General features: G+C 38.8%; 1 protein-coding gene across 2 annotated transcripts; it reads left to right on the top strand.

The window, feature by feature from the left end:
* The first annotated feature begins 2,609 nt into the window (after nt 1–2,609).
* On the top strand, nt 2,610–18,800 carry gpsm1b (G protein signaling modulator 1b). Of its 2 annotated transcripts, none has more exons than XM_088435432.1 (14): nt 2,610–2,787; nt 6,786–7,007; nt 8,613–8,748; nt 8,817–8,959; nt 9,782–9,905; nt 10,076–10,191; nt 10,591–10,746; nt 10,831–10,939; nt 11,015–11,129; nt 12,306–12,376; nt 12,447–12,617; nt 15,996–16,131; nt 16,203–16,405; nt 17,107–18,800. In XM_088435432.1, exons 1-14 carry the CDS (start codon nt 2,726–2,728, stop codon nt 17,311–17,313), a joined length of 1,971 nt encoding a protein of 656 aa, XP_088291558.1. In that variant the 5' UTR covers nt 2,610–2,725; the 3' UTR covers nt 17,314–18,800. The 2 variants fall into 2 exon arrangements, with proteins under 2 accessions (XP_088291558.1, XP_088291557.1); XM_088435431.1 differs by lacking the exon at nt 2,610–2,787 and adding an exon at nt 5,200–5,692.
* Nucleotides 18,801–19,541: the final 741 nt, after the last annotated feature.

Genomic DNA, 19,541 nt, shown 5'->3' with positions numbered 1-19,541 from the left:
TGTGCTCTTAATTTGAAAAGAACATGTAATGTTTCTGTGGCGTCTATCAAAAGTATTACATTAGATTTGCTGATACTTGCAGAAACCTTGTTAAAAGCTCTCTAACCTGCTGATATACCTGCAAGTATACAACTCGTAAATCTTTGTTATTCTACATTCATATCTTGCAATCAAATGCCACATTATCAAGGTGGTGGAAAAAAACCTTCATCTTTTGACTTTATTTCCATGCATGTGTTACCTTTATGGTTTTGATAATAATGAAAAGTGTCATTTTTTTAATAGAACCCCCCCCCCCCCCCCCCCACACACACACACACACACACACACACACAAGGAAACAGATGGTTTTGTTTTTGTCAAACAGCGAGAGGCAAATTTAAGTTGCTCAGTTTAAATCTGAAATCAGCTTATACCTCCAATCTCATTTTGCTTTTGCTGCTCCTTACTTCTCAGTAATGAGCTGGTGCCGCTGATATGTGCCCCCCCCCCCCTCCCACCGGACTTATCATTATTATTATGACAAAAATATAAAAATGTAAGGCAGGAGACTTGAAGAAATGTATTACTCACGGGGGCAATTCATTAAATTAAGAGGCTTCACTGAAAATAATACACCATAACATTGCAAAGATGTTTGTGACCCGGGATTATTTAGTTGCTGTATCTTAACCAGGGTACTTTTACCTCATGATATGATATGATATGATATGATATGATATATGATATATGATATGAAATGTTTTCCTACCTGCAATGCATCGGTTAAATAAATAAATAAATAAATAAATAAATAAAAGCTTACACAGCACAGTGGTTAGCATCATGGCCTCACAGCCAAGAGCTCAAGGATTGAAATCCTGGCTTGCATGTGATTTGTGCAGGAATGCTAGTTTCTACCATAACCCGGAAACATTCATATTGTGGTCAGTATATTCTTTAAATCGGAGGTGTCCATTTCAGAGCCACGTGCAGAAAAATTGAAGGATGCAAAGACTGCTTGGAAATATTTTAATTTAAATGTGAAGAATACACGTAAGTCAATCAAACATTCAAATATTATTTGTTTTATCTATTCGATTTGAAATCATCCCATTTTTCAAACAGACAGAGCACACGGCCGGAAGTTGTTACATCATTCTGCGTTTGCAGGCCGCAACCTACAACTTTGATTACAGCACAGGTGCTGAACTCCAGTTCTCGGGGCCGTATCCTGCATTTTTTCAAACCCTCTCTCTCAAACACACCTGATTCAAATGATTAGGCTCATTTTCAAGCTCCTGCTGAGCTTTTTAATAAGCTAATTATTTGTATCAGGTGTGTTGGTGAGAGAAAACCGGAAAACTTGCAGGATATTAGCTTTTGAGGACTGGAGTTTGGAATACATACAACCTACTGTGTATATGTGCCCTGCTATTGGCTGGTGACCAGTTTAGTTGTTGGTGACCTGTTTAATTCGCTTGTTGCTCAAAGTCAACTGGAATAAGCTCCAACTCACTCGTCACCTGAATGAGAATAAGAAAGATAGAAGATGGGTGGATCACATTTCACAAGTGTTCATAATGCATAATGCTGTACAATACTAATAATATAAAACAGTGCAACATAAATGTGTAAGGCAGCTCTTATATGCAGAATTTAGTGCTTTACACTATGAGGTGTTTTTTTTTAATCAGGACGAACGATGTGCTTATAAAGTATGTAGCGATCCCGTTATTTTTATTTTACTTCAGATTGGGTAGATTTATTGTACCATGTACATCTATTTGGTTCTGACAAGAAATTGACTGTTTATCTTGTACACTGCTGACCTCTAGGGGAGTTTTGGAAGTATTGCAAATTTGAGCGACCAAAAAAAATCGCTTGTTTCAAATTGAGATACATTCAGCTTCTAATATTAAGAAGTTATTTATTTCTTATTTTTATTTTTCATCCCTAGGGGGAAACCATAGCTTCAACATTAAGGTCGCAAGAACGTAACTAACCCTCACCCTTAGAGTCAGTTTCAATATATGGTCGTTACATTTACGCCTTTAACTATTTTATTTCTCACAACATTATTGTTGATTGCTTTTCAATAATAATGTAACACCACTTTTTCCAATAACACAATAACGACGTGACTTTAAACATTCACATTGCAGTTTTGTTTGCCACACAATAAATTGAATTACACTCAGTTTTGTTCGAGTGCTGTTGGAATTTTTAAATTGGTATGCTTCCCAAACGCTGGTTTCGTCTCGGTTGCTCATTGAATTTATACACAACAGGTGTCAAAGTAACAGCAAGGCCTATTAGTAAATCCAAACAACACAAAGACGTTCGTGTTTTTGCGTTCGTGTCACTTTTGCAACCCAAGTACAGATTTACTGGACTGGCTCTTATTGTAAATAATATCAACCGGTTATACAGAAATACGATATCGACACTTTCTAAGGACCGAGTGAAAAAAACATCAGGAAGTGTCATTTCCCCTCTCGCTCGACTTCCTGGTACGTGACGTATGCTTGTAGGCGGAGCTACAAACTGCTGTAGCTTCCTTCCATAGCCGCTGCCCTCTGGCATAACTGTGGTCAAAAAGAGTCGGGGGGAAAGGGGGTGAAAGAGGAGTGAGTAACAAGGCGAGCGCTGAAAAAGGGGAGGGGGGCTTCCAAAGATCCAATTCTCAGTGACGGGGCCCCCTTTTTTTTGAGGGTGTCGGGCGGAGCAGGTACGAGGGGGCGAGATGGATCAGTCGCTAGCTAACGGTGTGGAGCAGGAGCTGGCTAGCAAGCGGCTACATTCAAGGTAAAATGTTTTTCACATTGCGTTTGGCATGCCTTTATATAGAAACCCGGACAGGCGGAGGTTTGTGACTCTCGAGGACAGTTGGCAGCCAGAGCCGAGTTCCAAGCCTCAAGAACCCAGGCTCCACTTGGGTGCAGACAGAAAGCATTCCACGTACACTTTTGAGAAGTGTAGTTTTTAAGAACAAAAAAACAAACAAAAAAAAACACGTCATCTTTTGAGGTGCAGAACATGACTTGTGCTGTTTGGTGATGTGTCCGCTGCATGCATCAAATTTACGGATCTGTACATCAATTGTGTTTTAATTGGGTATTATTATGCATCCTTTTCACACATCCAAACAGTTTGCTGGTGTCTTAAATGGATGTCATGCATTTGTCAAACAACAAAAGAATCGGGAGGAATTGCGCCACATAACACATCCGATTGTTGTCTTGCTGAAATCAGCCAGTGAGCCTGTATCCTACTCTACACATTGTTATACAACAAATTAGTAATATCAGGATCTGATTTTGGGCTACTCAGCGTGAGATGTTTTATTTTAGTCCTAAAGTGGTTAATTTATTTTCTCGAGTGCAAAAATGCAACTTGAAAACATTGCCCGCATGCTGGATAGTAGTTTTATGAAGGTTTCACTGTGGAACAGTCTATTTCTGCTTCCATTAGTGGAAAATGCTTTCAAACAAAGTTATTGCAACGTTTGTTATTGCAGTGTGACACCCAATGTGGCACAGTCATCGGAGGCTAAAATAAATGTCTAGCTGCTGTGTTGTGAAGTGACATTTTCAAGGTCTGTCTGATTATTTGACACACACACATGAGGTAAATATGTCGAATGACTCACTGTTCTGACATTTGGACTTATTTCCCAAACAATGCTTTCTGCTTGCAGGTTACTTGTTCTGTTCCTTTTGTTTGTCCTAAGGTTGTCGCTAAAGCTAGCTCACTCGTGAAAAAACAGAATTTTCCAAGAGACAAAAGAGTCATGAAAACTTGGAAGTGCGTAACTCAGGAGGGAAGGGGAGGAGGACATTCCTAGAGAGTTTCCCTCCGATTTGTCAAACAACTAGCTGCTGCAGTTTGCAATGATGTTTGCGTTACTGCTATAAGTGAACTAAACACTCTGAATAAGGCTAATTGGCGGAGGGGGGGCACACAATTACATTTAAAATACATCCAATTATTGGACAGTAGTCTTTCACCATGGCCAAGCTCAGAGTTGAGATGTGCTTGATTCTTACTTAAGCAACTGTGACTTTAAAAGTCAAACAAAATTGTTTGACTGTCACTTTCTGAGAATCCACTTTGCCTGAAATTCCCCCACAATTTTGGTTCAACAAATTATCATAATACTTGACATATTCATTTAATGTGAGCTGTCAGTGCAACCGCATTTTAGCCCACATCAGAGGATTAATTCTGCATGTGTCTTTTGCGTTATCGATGAAGCTTTTCTAAGCTTCATGTGGCTTTTTGTTCCAGGAAGTATTTTTTTGAATATGTCTTGACGTTCATCTTGGTTCTTTAGTATTTCAATAAGGTCAGAATTCTGCAGTGCCCTGTTTTAGACCGCAGGCGGGCTAATGGAGGAATGACAGTTTCCCCCAATTTGAAAGATAATAGTGGGCTGTATTACACAGTAAACCACAAGGATTTCAAGAATGAAAGTCGCTGTGTGAAATGGAAATCAAATCATTGTTTTTCTTGTGTGGTTACTTCCTTTTTACTTCTTCTCTTGTTTCCTTAACATTCTTTCCATAGGTTTGACTCCTTAAAGACAACCATTTGTTATTTAGGTAATTCTCTGGTATTCCTATTGAGGCTGCTTTACAATTCCTAGGGCTTTTCGAAGTTGAATTTATTCACATGATATTCCTATCCCTGCAATTAATCGTCACTTAACAAATACTGATGATTTGAGATTGTCAAAATGTCCTCATAAAACGTTGAATTTGTGACATGCCCTGCGACTGTTACGTTTGGCAAGTGGGGCAACGTAAGATTTTTTTTTTTTTTTTACACTTTCACTTCCATTTTCTCATGATGTTTTAAATATAAAATGTTAGTCAGTTGACTGTGACGCCTTGAAAAGCAGTTCTGTGGCGTTAGTTGCTAAAGCCAATTTGACACTACAGGATCTTGAATTTAAAACCTGGCATATCTTCCCCCGCTACCCCATTTTTACTTGACTTAGAATTTATCAGTCAATAAGGCTTGTCACCTGTGTGCTTGGTTTTTAAAGAAATGAACTAGACACTGGACATAAGAGTCGTTTGACATCTCTGTGCTTCAAGTCTTTGGGTTGTCTGATCATCTAATAGGGTTCCTGCTGGACTAAGCAAATAGTTGGATTAGCCTGGGCCACTTACTGCGCTCGTTGGACAAAACAAGTATTAAGTATTAGCTGTCCCATCTCCCATTCTTCTGGCGAATTGTGGAATTGGAACTGTTGCAACTATTGTCCAGATATGAGGAGAATAACATGAAAAAAATCTACCGGCCTGGATTAGGTCAACACCTCTTCTGCTGACTTTTAAGTTCATATGTGCTTTTCTTTTTCCTTTTTGCCAAGAGCTAATGCTGGAGGAGCTTCTTCTTGGGAAGACCTAGACTGTCCATTTTTAGAAACTGAGAAGCAGATGTGAGTCTTGGGCCTTGGAATTCAGTCCTTGTTTTCATTTGAACATTTTGGATTCCTCTGGAATAACCCTGATAGACACGATGGGAGTGTCCGTCTCACATATCGCCCTACCCTGATGGCATACGAGTCTTGTCCCCTCACAGGGGCCGAGCAGGCCGTGTGCAGGGTGGTGCACCGCGGCCCTCGGCCTCAGGCCATGCTCAAGCCCTTGCACTTGGAGTTACAGGTGTTTGTAGACAAGACACTAGGCAAGCAAAAGCACAGGTACTGAAAATAGATGCAGATTCCTGAGTTAATGAAAATCAGCAGAGAATTTTATATTTTACTCTACTGATATCCACTTCCTCCATTGTGTCCAGATTGATTAAGATTGCAGATATTGGAAAATGGGAAGTAGAGCTCTTACTAATAATTATTTATACAATGGATTAATAAGTCACTCATTCCATTTGGCAAATTGTTTTTCTCTTTACCAAGGGGGTGCAAAACTGTAAAAAACCAAAATCTTTGTTTTCCAAAGTAAAAGCATACATTTTCAAATGTATTATTCTCACTAAACACAATATTAATCAGTCTGCGTTAAGGATTTAAGAAGTTTGGGAATATTTTAGTCGAAAGGCTGAAATTCTGAGCATTTTGCGCATTTTTAAGTAAATTTTGTCAATAAATACTTGCATTATCATCATTTTTTTATGCCAGATTTTTCAGTTTTGTTTTTGGCAATTTAAGATCATTGCGCAAAACTGTGCTCCTGAAAATTTGTTCAAATTTTCATTCCAAGTTGTCATTCCAAACTGTCTGTCTGAAGTATTATAAATGTATCTGATGAATATAAGGATGGGATTTTTGTAACATCAGACTTTTCACGCTTTCCTATATGGACAGCATATGTACAGTAGATGAGATTAAATTGAGGGCTAATCCTTGATTAACTCTACATTCTATCCTGGATTTGGTTTTGCCACCAAAAATGATGCCCTTTAGTCCATTCTGGATTATACCATGAATCTCCTCCCACTTTTTGCTGATACCGCTTTGGTACGTCTCTACGACGCTTCCATTCAAACTCTTTTCATGGAAGGCTGTACTTCATTTACAATTAAGCACTTGTCAACGAACACAAAGATGCCTTGTGCATTGCCTCAAACAGTGCATGTGATCCGGTGGTTGCCGTGGTAACCAGAGTATTGAGTTTGAGAGCCTCCTGTTGAAAAGCATTTTATACTGTACGTCTTTGTGCACACGGGGTCATGCAATGAAAAGGTGTGATTGCTAAGGCAACAAGACAGCCCTTGTTGTCATGGAGATGATTTCTTTTAATAGTTGCAGAAAGTGTTAACGAATTATTATCATCCAGGATGGAGGCGTCCTGCTTGGAGTTGGCCTTGGAAGGGGAGCGCCTGTGCAAGGCGGGCGACTTCAAAGGTGGGACGGCGTTCTTTGAGGCGGCAGTGCAGGTGGGTACTGAGGACCTAAAGACACTCAGCGCCATCTACAGCCAGCTGGGCAACGCATACTTCTACCTGAAGGAGTATGGGAAAGCCCTCGAGTACCACAAGCATGACCTCACTCTGGCCAGGTAAGAACATTTTTGAACCCAATGTGATGCTTCGAACTGTGTTGTAGAATTTATTGTGTCCCCCAAATCAAATCACATTATCTTTTTTTCCTGAGTTCTGGTAATTAATTAAATTAGCCTCCCTTTTCAGCATCAGTTCTTTTCAAAATGATTTAGCAATAAAGGGACACTGTAAGATTTGACAGTTTTTCATTATGGACAGCAGAAGGTGCCGCATTTACCATTTGTTCGTAGCTATAACAAACATGGCAGCCTCCTGAGAAGTGCCACCCACCATTTAATATAATTTAATGATAACCAGACCTATGATTATAATTAAAACATACTGTTGGTCGTTTAGAATACATTTATATGCAAGTTTTTAAAATTTATAATCATTTAATTTATTCCTGTTTAATACACAGTGTTCCTCTAAGTGATTCATGCATTCAAGTCATGCAAAATGCATGTTCTCCTAGTGTGGTTGTTTATTTGCATAATTATTGTTTCATTTTGTATTAATATTATTTTTTTTCTTTGTAATTTAAAAAGTATTATTTTAAATAAAGATTGTGCCTTTCAACAATAGTTATTTTCAAAATTTATTGAACATTAAGTAGCTATTCAAACAATGCAAAATATCTTTTTTCCTTGTGTGGTTGTTTTTTTTTTTTTTGCTTAGTTTTTTTCCCCTAGATTTTCCTTTTTTAAAAAAAAAAAAAGCTTAATGTGTACACAAATTTGTATGTATGTTGTTTTATTTTTTTCTTCGGAGTATTGTTTAACATATTGGCAAATATTTTACATGCATGTAGAGCAAACTGAGTGATGTAGCCCAAAATTAAATCTTGATTTTTTTTTTTCTTCACTGACAAACACAATTTTAGTCAGTTTTAATCAAACAAAAACCCCCAAAAACCCTTATTTTAATCATTGATTTAGTAAAAAAAATTAATTGTGCAAAATATTTTGACAACAATAACATTCATTTGTTCATTGTTATTCAAGTACCTTCATTTTAAAAGTTTTAATGTAAAGTAAATAACATTCCTAGTTGAAAAATGAAATAAAGTTTAAAGCTATCCACTGTTAACTTGTCAAATGTGACAAAAAAGTGTATTCTAACTATTCTGAACAAATATTTTAACCCACTCATTCAGCGTTCTCTCATTTAAGCAAAACCTCAATTGCGCAATTGATTTAACTTTAAGATCCTCACGTTTTAAAAGGACAAATGTATCAAATTAATATGATATATACTATCCATCTTTTACACATACCATGTAATGGAAAAAAAGTGAGTGGACTTTTGTTTGTCAGTGACTATGATTAAGGAGCTTGATGTGAAATCTGGCACCCCACTGTGAATGCAGGTGGTATTTCGGTAGCAGGGGAGTGACTTAAAGACCCCCGGGGGTAGGATTTACCTCATTACATTGCAAACCTGGCATGGCCGCGGGAGCTGGTCCCAGTGAAGCTCCTCATTAAAAGGCACTTTACTGCCACTTCAATTAAATCAAATCTAAGTGCTGCACTTTGCTATTTAAACCAGGGGTATTTCATTTTCTCAAGTATTGCTGTACATATCAGCACAAGCGCTAACATGCACGCATTTTGCTCTCCCAGGACAATCGGAGATCGAATCGGAGAGGGAAAAGCCAGCGGTAACCTTGGCAACACGCTGAAAGTGCTATGCCGCTTTGACGAAGCCGCTGTCTGCTGCCAGAGACATCTGGACATCTCTCAAGAGCAAGGCGACAAGGTCCCAATAAGCTTCGCTGGATGTCGCAATCGTAGATGTGCATCCTGTTTGAACTTGATTGTGCTTAGGTGGGCGAGGCCCGGGCGCTTTACAACATGGGCAACGTGTTCCATGCCAAAGGCAAGCAACAGTTGTGGGGCTGCACGCAGGAGCCTGGAGACCTCCCCCCTGACGTCAGGGACACGCTGCAACGGGCGACGAGCTTTTACGAGTCCGTTATTCTTCTACATATTGAATGACAGTAAATTGCTTTATGGTAGAATTAAACTAATTTATATGCTACTTATAGTCAACTGAAAATTATGTCACTTGTGCTCAAGGCTCAATTACCAATCGCAGCTCATCTGTTGATCATGTGACATTCACGAGCTGAAGCGTGATTGGTTGGTAACTGAACTTTTAGCTCGGAAATTGACTAGAAAACTGAAGTATCCCCCAAAATGGGGAATTCTGTTTTTTTAGACTGTAAAAAAAAACAATGAAAACCAAATATTTAGTATTTTAATTCCAGAAATTAAATCCCAAGTCTTTATATATTTTCTCCCACCATTTGGCTAAAGGCAGATCTAAAAACGCCAATGGCTTACTTTAGTATTTAAGTTGCTAACTAAGGAATTGATCACTTAAGTTCTGAAGTAATCCATTTCTTTAGTCAAGCAAGTGCTGAAGTAATAAAATGAAATCAGTTACAACACTTAATCGTTTACTTCAGTACCCAAAACTTAAAAATGAAATAAATTAAAAAAAATTAATTACCTGACTAAATCTCCCACAATATACTAATGTAATGGGTGCACTTCTATTCATTATGTACACTTGCATGTTAGTAGCCCAATAGCATAGTTGCAAAGTGTTTGAACATTTTCATGTAACAGGTAAAAACAAAAATGATTAAAAAAAAAAAAAAAGGACTGCTGTTCAATCCTTGTCAAGATAAAAGTGGTAGTATTGGGACTTTGAAGAACACCCATAAACGCTTGATTGTTTCTGCTACATTATCTGCAGTTCATAATTACAGTTCATATCTCTTCAGGATGAATTTGTGTTTGGTGAAAGAACTGGGCGATCGCGCTGCCCAGGGCAGAGCCTACGGCAACCTGGGCAACACACACTACCTTTTGGGAAACTTTGTTGAAGCCATCAAGTTCCACAGGCAGGTCAGACATCCTCAGCATTTTCATCATCTGCTTGCTACTCTTACACATGTATGAATGATTGGTTATTGGACTTTAATATAAAACAAAACTTTGAAAGTAAACGTGGCCCAAGTAAGCAGTTTTCTATTATTTTATAATAATCGCTCAATTTTGGGTCTTGCCGTCCACAGCGATTATCCATTGCGAAGGAGTTTGGTGACAAAGCCGCAGAGCGACGAGCCTACAGTAATTTGGGAAACGCTCTGATATTCCTGGGCCAGTTCAACACAGCTACGGACTATTACAGGTGATGGAAAAGGCAGGCTGACATCTAGTGGTGGTTGGAGGAAGTGAAACATGATTGTTGTGCAATGAAAGGGTTTCACTAATTGTGTAAAGAAAACAAGATATTTTAAAAAAGCATGTGTGTGTGTATATATACATATATATATATATATATATATACATATGTGTATATATATATATATATATATATATATATATACATATGTGTATATATATATATATATATATATATATATATATATATATATATATATATATATATATATTCAATACTGTATTCAATTGGTTTGGTCTCTAAATTTTAAATTTTAAATAAAACAACTTTTAGACTTATGAAGTTGTATTTGTTACATTGTTACAATATTTGATAAGAAGTATAACCAATATCCTGGTCTTGTAGTAAAACTCTGCAGCTGTCACGTCAGTTAAGAGACCAGGTGATGGAAGCCCAGGCCTGTTATAGCCTTGGAAACACCTACACACTTCTGCAGCAATATGACAGAGCAATAGAATATCACCTTAAGCACCTGTATATTGCTCAGGATCTCACGGACAGGTAAAGCAATGGTTGATGTCACATTTACACAAAGCCGAGTGCGGAAGTTAAAAAGTATTGTAATAACTGTCCATGCTCCATCAGGGTTGGCGAAGGCCGAGCCTGCTGGAGTCTGGGAAACGCCTACGTGTCTTTAGCCAATCACAAACAAGCTCTCCACTACGTCCGGAAACATCTGGAGATTTCCAAAGAAGTGAGGCTTTTCCCATGAAAACAAACACTTTTATTCATTTTTTAAAATCTGTGCCTCTGTGTTTCTGTCTGACAGATTGGGGATCGCAATGGCGAGCTGACAGCCAGAATGAATGTGGAGCAGCTGATGGAAGCATTGGGTGTTAGTGATAGTGACCTTTCACCTTCAAGTTCAGAGTTTGAGATGCAAGGTGACGCATAAACTTTACTTGGGTTCACGTTTGTTAATTCCTGTCTGATTTTGAGGCCTGATTTACGTATAAAACTGTTCTAATTATAGCATATTCTCAAATGGTGGTTCTACTCATTGCCATGTCGCAATTGTTTAGTACATTGAACTCTTGAATACATAAATGGTTCCCTCAAAATACACCTATAAATTAATTGTTATAAATTCCTTAGTTCAGGCCTGATAATTCACACACAGATATTAAAGTGGGCACATTATGTGGAAGTGTTTTTTTTTGTATGCAAATACTTGGATCTGTGGAATTATGATTAATTTGCACAAGCAAAGGGAGGATCTATTATTGATGGATTCACACTGTACATAAAAGCCATATTAAGTTTCATTCTTTTTTTAAAAAAAAGTCATTTAAGGGCCTGGTAAAATCACTAAATAGAGCATAAAAGTTGCTGAGACTTAAAATCACCTTGTTGCATTTCTCAGAATTTTTCAAATTTTCAAAAACAATTTTTTCAAAGCATCCTGGAGAAATTGAGACGTGTATATGGGGGGAAAATGGCATTTTGGGGGAATGCTTTTATGATTGCTGATTGAAAATCTGGTGAAAAATCACCTTAATAATGAGTAAACTGCAATGAATTCTCAATGTTATCCTCCATTCAACAAAAAATATTCAGCGATTCTCTGAGGAAGGTCAAAATTTCGTGTTAACATTTGTGTTTGAGAAATGTTTGAACTGCTCATTTTATGTTGTCAGGAAATTACACAAAGGTGGCAGTAATTTACACGTTGATATTTAACTGCTGAGACCCTTTGCCCATTGTTGACATTTAAATCTATGGCACTGACTTGAATGGTCTTTATAATATTGTTTTTCCACCCAGATAGCCTGTGATCTTTTCATATTAATCCTGACTCCTTAACTTGTAGCCAATATCCTTAAATTCTCATGACTCATATCCAACTGATAAAAAGAGGAATCGTCACATGCATAGACAGCCGTTTTACGAAGTGACGCTCCTGTCTGCTGAAAACTCATTTACATTGTCCATTTTCTGCACGGCATTTAAGCAATCAAACAGACTCTTATTCATTCATATCATAAAAGCTTTGACCACAATGTGACTGCTAGTAACGTGCTCCGCGTTATCTCATTATGTCGTCTTATCGGTTCCTTCAGGAGCGAGGCCCAAATTCACTAAGAGGAACAGCATGGACAGTGTGGAGCTGTGGAAGTTGTCCTCATATAAGGTGAAACCGCTTGTACGTGACGTGTCAAGTCGTCCCTCTCGGCTGCCGCGTAATGACTTGTTTTTCGTAGGACGATGATGGCCACGAGGCCGAAAACATGCCCAGAAGGTCTAAGAGTGAGACGCCACAGACGGGAAAAAGGAAAGGCTATCCTGACAGCCGGTCGTCAGATGAAAGACCCTGGTTGGACTCTCCCGTGGATCCCGATGACATCAATCTGCAAGTATCACCTCCGGTGCCAGTGAGTAGACAAGATTACGAGTAGATGACTCAAAATCTCTTTTCTCAGGTGGCGGCTTAATCTTAAGATCTTATAGTTGTCTTTCAATTATGCTTTCACTTTTACTCCCTGTCCAGGTTGTCCTCTGGTCTTCTTTCATTATATGGAACACACAATTAGTCGGATTAAATTGAGGATTCCTTTAATTTCCCGTGAGCTTGCCCGACATGATGTCATAGATGGCCCACACTTACCTTACTAAACTGGAATATACTCTGCATTCGGCAATAGTTCGTAGGCGATTGTCTTACTTTGATGACCCAATGATAAAAATAAGTGGAAAAATGAAAACAATTCGTTGCTTTTTATATTCTGGAAATTTGCAGATTATTGTACAATATTGTATTTCGTTTTACAAAATGACTGCCCGAGCGAGACGCTGTTGTTACAATAATCTGTCTTGACCGATAAGAAGCACTGTAATTGCAGCGATCGTGTGACACAAACATAAAACGAATGAAACTACAAAAACGTGCAATGGACTCATTGGCAGACAAATATTATCAAGAAGCAAAACGTATTGTGAGATGCTTTTAGTGACAACATAGCACCTTTGATAGCCATCTCAAAGCAATGCTGCAGGTTTCCATCGGTCTTGATATGCAAAATTCTTCATGACAGGCATCACATTTTGCTGGTTCAAAAACCGGTTGCCAACAACAAAGAAGTACTTGCAAGTATTCTCCAACAGTGTTGGTATTTTTAGTTTAATGTTCTTTTTTCCTGCCCTTTATCTTTAAATATTATTAATTATTTACTTGATGATTCTTCACACAAGGACTGTGAGAGTTCAACCTAGTTATGGACATATTTGTATCTTGTTGAGATGATAATTAAATAAATATTTAACAGAGTTTAAATTTCATATGTGTTTTTCAATTTAGCATTATTTTGAGAGTCATCATTTTGATATTTATATTAATAATTGTCATTTTTTAAAATCATCTCATGCATCTTCAAACAGTAACACAAAATGAAATGCTTACACCAAAATGTGGAAGAACATTCCTGGAAATAAAATTGGAAAATGACCAAAAACTGAATCAAGTTGCTCATATTAGAGAATGATACTCGTAAATGTGCAGTAGTCGCACGTGTGGGCTTGATGGAACTCAAAAATGGAAATCTTTTAAGAGCAAGGTGCAATTTTGCCTGCTTGACATTGACCTCCAATTCCTTGCAAATGTCCAGTTAAAAAAACAACAACCAAAAACGTGTTTCTAGGCACAAAAGAGCCACAAAAAATAACTAATTTCATTTAATGCCGTCTATTTTAGCAGACAAAACAATACCACCAAGTTAATAACTAACTTTTGTCTGTTTTCTGATTAGACCCCTGTGGCAGCCCATTAAGGTGACAGATGAGTTAGGTCCGAGTTAATGGCAATGAAATTCTAAACAAGTATGTCAATATTGATCGCAATTAATTCATTCTATTATTGTCTGCATTGAAACAATGCTAGCTTGACATTATTTGTTTCGAGTCGGAAAAAGTGTTGCCAACGTTGGCATGCAATCTACTCATAACTGCGCCCTCGCACCCGCCGCCTTTCCTCCCCCCACTAGCACTCTGATAATGTGACCTTGATCACAGAAGCGCTTCCCACCCCCTCCCCACCGCCAACCCTTCCCATAATGACTTGTTTTCCCACAGTGGCTGAATGGCACAAAAACGGGCTGCAGAAGCGAGAGAGAGAGAGAGAGAGAGAGAGAGAAAGAGAGAGAGAGAGAGAGAGAGAGAGAGAGAGAGGGAGGGAGTGTGCATGAAAGCAGAGTTGGCTGCAATAGAAGGACACAATTGGAGAGGAGAGGGGCTTTGAGGGATGTAAGGTGCTTGGGGGGGGACGTAAGGGGAGAGGAATGACGAGTTGAGAAGAGGAAGCACAGCAGCCGGTGAGTTTGATTCATGTTTTCGTGAACACAGTTCGGCTTCATACGCTCGCGCCTATATCTTCAGGAATAGTTCTAACTAGCTGCATCGGCTCAAAGTTAAAATAAAAATGAAACAATGTGTAGTTTTGTCTGTCGCTTTGAATGCCAAAGCAGGCTTCTGTTGACCTACTTCACATTATACCCTGAGGTGTAGAGACCAAGACTTATTTCAAGTCCTAAGTCTGAATACTGCATTATTTCACGAGAAGATACCTCCATCTGCTTTGATCATTTGAAACTATTTGTAGTAGTGTTTGTGCTTGGAGAGAATCTTAACTGTCAAGAATGGCACTCAGAAATGTGCCATCAAGGAGAAACAGTCCCACACTTTCCTAGGTCAAATATGTTCTACCTATGAGATGTGAATGGCAACATGTTTTTAATGCAAATATAGTGGAAACAAAAAAATCACAATTTAGTATTGAAATAGGTAACAGATGGGTCATTGTTTGTTCTGCACGTGGCTCTCAATTAATTTTAAAAATAAAAATATTTACTACAGCTGAGCAGTCATAGAATGTAATAATAGCATTCACCACTAGATGGCAGGCAAATCACCCCGATTAGACTTTTAATTAGGCTCAGTTAGTGTGAATTCAACCACCTGCAGTCATTTTTGTGTTTCCAAATCCATATGAAACTCTTTTGCAATACTATTCCTGAAAACAAAAACTACAGGAACTTTTCCATATTCAAAAAAGTTCTACCACACTGCACTTTAAAAACAGCACTAATGTGAAATTGGGAGACAGTGTCAACCTGGCAAGTTTCTACCTTCGTAGATAGCATCAGATGTGTAACAGCTGTGACTGAAGTCCTTCTATTTACTGTCTTAAAAAAATCATCACTTGAATGTGTTAATTTCAGCAGTATCACTGCCATTGACTTGGACATTTAGTAGGAATGCAGCAATCGAGGTTAGGTTTAGTAAAGATCACATCCACACATGCTGCTATTTTGTTCACACACTATTTATTTTCCATGTGTTGGGTTAAAAAAAATGCTTCAAAGCATAAATTATTGTGAGCATATCACTGTCTTACGGCGTACTTCCACCGCAGGAATTTTAGCCTCAAGCTTGGAATTTTTGGAGGGCCATAAGAACTTTAGTCTGTTTTGTTCCAGTATATTTTATCAACGCCACAAGAAGACTCTTGTCTATCTGATTATAACATCCTTAGTTTGAAAAAGTCAAGTAGAAATGCAGCCGTTTGGACACATTATCAGGGAAACAGTCACATTGCACTAATGGAGGTCTCTTGTGATTCCATCAAATTACTTGCTCATATTACTTGATGGGAAAATCCTCATTATGCGTAATTATAATGGACATCCTGTTGTGTTGTCTCATGGGCAGCTTAGGTGCTTCCGAAAATAGCTGACTTTGCATCTGTGTGTGTGTGTTAGAAACTTGGCCGTGACCCTTCCGATGAGGACTGCTTTTTCGACCTGCTCAGCAAGTTCCAAAGCAGCCGCATGGACGATCAGCGCTGCCGCCTCGATGAACCACACCTGGCCGGCGCCGCCCTGAGTGACATGATCGGTTGGTTGCTAGGTATTCCCTCAAAGAGTCACTAGGAAACTGACCCTCCTCCCTCCTTACCTTCTCCTAAGATCCCACAGTAACCACCTCCCCCCAGACAGAGGAGCTGTTTGATTTGATCGCCAGCTCTCAGAGTCGCCGCCTGGATGACCAACGCGTCAACGTGGGAAACCTTCCAGGTCTCAGGATCACGCAGAACAACCTGGGACACCTGGTGGGGGAGGGAGAGCAGGAGCCCGGCGACGACTTCTTCAACATGCTCATCAAGTGCCAGGTAAATGCTGGATACATATTTTAGAATGCTAGATACATATTTTAGAATTGGCTGCTATGATTCTGGGACTTGAGAGTAAATCTTTCACTCATTCACTACTGTAGCATCAACTTACATCTACATTTTAGTTCGAAAGGTTGATGCTCCAGTCAGTGTTAGGATCTTTTTACACAAACTTTTGCCAATATTTTTTTTCCCTTTTACTGAAAATAAATATTTGCTTCAAATATTGCTTATCAGCCTTTTTTACTACCAATATTTAATGCATAATAATTTCCATGATTACACATAATTACCAAATCATTGTCAGCTGGAAAAAAAACCATTGTCGTTAAAAGAATAAATATCTCATCCACCTTGGCAGGGTTTGCCTCTTGCTCCTCACATGGGGTAGCTAGTAGGCTTTCTATTGATCTGATCAACTAAGACTGACTGACATTATAAGATCTTATAACATCTTCATGAGCTTCTCTAATGGCATTATTCAATAATCATAATTTTAAATTCTAGTCTATTTTTTTGTTGTCTAGTCCCATATCTTGAGCAGAAGAGCTTTTTTGCTGGTTGACAAAGTTCTTCCTTTGGTTCCTGGACTGTATTAGATTTGAGATGATAAAAAAAGGTCTGAAAATAATTTTGATCTACGTCACAAAAAGAATTCTATATACAATATGAATTCAATATTCTGTATGTGACTGCAGTCCTCTCGGATCGACGACCAGCGTTGTTCCCCGCCCGAGGCGGGTCCGCACGCCCCCACGGTGCCCGACGAGGACTTCTTCAGTTTAATCCAGCGGGTGCAGGCCAAACGCATGGACGAGCAGCGCGTCCATCTGTCCAACGACGAGCAGGACAGCCCGGGAGACGAGTCGCCCGATCCCGAGCCGCCCGGCGGGTTCCCCAGCTAGGGATGAGGGCGAAGAGGAGCCTCCCTCCACCCCCTCCGAAACGATAGCAACTGCACGTCAAGACAGGCCGCCCGCTAGCAAAAATGTCCACGTGCAACAGGTGGTGCCATTTCATTCATATGTGTACATATATTGGGGAAACATTCGCATTTTTGCACGATCATGAAATTTCTCAATATTTGACCGCAATCATTCTTAATAACGTGTGAACTCAGATTTAATGCCTTAATCAGCATTTTCTTTTCCCAGACTCAAGATTGTACTTGTAGAAGCACACCAACTGTTTAGGACTCATTTAAATTCTTTAGTGCTCAATGGTTTTGCACTGAAATCTAGTAGCTGATTTCTGGACATTAGTAACACTTTTGATCAATTTATTTACATGAAGGGTTTTTTTTCTTTTTTTAAATTTTGTGGGCAACGTGGTGAATGAGGGGTTCGCACATCTGCCTCACAGTTCTGAGGTTTCGGTTTTTGAATCTCACTTGTGGAGTTACCATGTAGGGTTTGCATGTTCTCCTATTCTTGCGTGGGCTTCCTCCCACCTTCCAAAAACATGCATATTAGGTTCATTTGATGACTCTAAATTGTGTGGATGTAAATGTGAAGGCTAGTTTTTCTACATGAGCCCCGCCACTGACATTTTGTTTTGTGAAAAAAAACAGCTACATGTGCTAATTTACATGCCAAATCTTGCGTTGATGATTTGTCGGGCAAAAAAAAAGCTTGAATTATTGCTGCTTTTAGCATTCATACAAGACTGGAATCACTGATGTTCAGTGATGGAATTACTGTAGTTAGTAGTATGCAGTGGAAAAAAATTGAAAGCATGTGATGCTTGATCGTCATATAATGCATCATACAGTAAGTGAGTTAACTGAGCAAAAAATACTGCAGTATTCTTAAAGGTGTTATTCAAGCTGCCGTATTGAATGCAGAGGATATACTGCACCCGTGTGGTCAAAGACCAGTATTACATCTGCAATTCAGTGTATTGGCAGAATTAACGGTAGTTTCCCCCTGTCCACAGTAAAAGTAATCCTGTCGTGATATTGCACTTAACCCATGCTGAAAGTCTTCGTTTTTGGTAGATAAAAACACAAAGAAGGGCTGTGAGAAGTTTGCAGTGGAAACTACTTGATGTGCAGACAAGTCAGCTAAAGACGATTAAAAGTGGTGAGTAATGTGATAAGTTTATTGGTACGAACGTGTTCAATATGACCTGTTAGGGGTTTCTTTTTTTTTTTTTTTTTTGATATATACGTAAAAGGTGGAGCATACCTCATTTTTGTACCTCAAAATAAGACTCTGAAGAGAGAAAAAAAACTGGGAGCTGCAGTTTCTGTGATTTAACTTACAAGGTACGCTTCCATTTGTCACTGCCATAATTTGTATATATACAGTATATAAATATATTTTATATTTATGTTCCATTTGGGGGATGCAAATAAGCCCGCTATGCTTTTAATAAAAATGTTCCCAAGGTTTTTTTGGGTCTGTGCTTGTAGTACACATACTGTGACTGTCGACAGCTAATATGATTGCAAAATGAGAAGAAACATCACATTGCATTGAACAGATGCCATTTCACAATGTTTGCAACAACGAAGCACAAAAGGCCTCTGAGCAAAACCTTCCTTTTGCTGGAATGTGAACCGTTCGAGCAAACAAAGATTTGAATTCACCCCCATTGTTTTGTTTACAGGCACTCAGTGTTACTTCTCACCCACCCCTTCAATTAGACAAAAATTCTCAAATAACTTGGCACCATCCATTGTGGTGTATTAAGTTGTAGCCATTCACTTTACAAAAATATCTAATGGTCTAGTTTTCTAGCCAATTAGTAGAATTCAAACCACTATAGTACAATAAGGGTACTTTGGTGCAGAGGATCTGCAAAATTGCTCAGCATTTACCTGCCTTTGCCTTTTACACAGATTCAGGCTGACAAAGTGGGACAATTTCACAACTGTGTACACGTGACACAGCATCCCACGATCCGAAAAGTTGATGGGTGTCTGGAGTAACATAAAATACATAAAAAGTGACAACCGGGGCATGAAAGTGACTTTCATCCTTTACAGTGTGCGTCAATCTTCACACACCTGCATTGAAAACTAATAAGACCGTTATTACTATCATTCATCTCTTTCCTGTCAGATCCATAAAGTTTGGACACAATTCTCACTGTTTCGCCTCTTAACACCACAAATGGATTTGGACCGAAG

This window comes from Hippichthys cyanospilos, chromosome 15 (genome assembly GCF_059441005.1).
Source record: "Hippichthys cyanospilos isolate Australia breed blue-spotted pipefish chromosome 15, RoL_Hcya_1.0, whole genome shotgun sequence".
NCBI lineage: Eukaryota > Metazoa > Chordata > Actinopteri > Syngnathiformes > Syngnathidae > Hippichthys > Hippichthys cyanospilos.
This window is presented reverse-complemented; position numbering and strand designations above follow the sequence as displayed.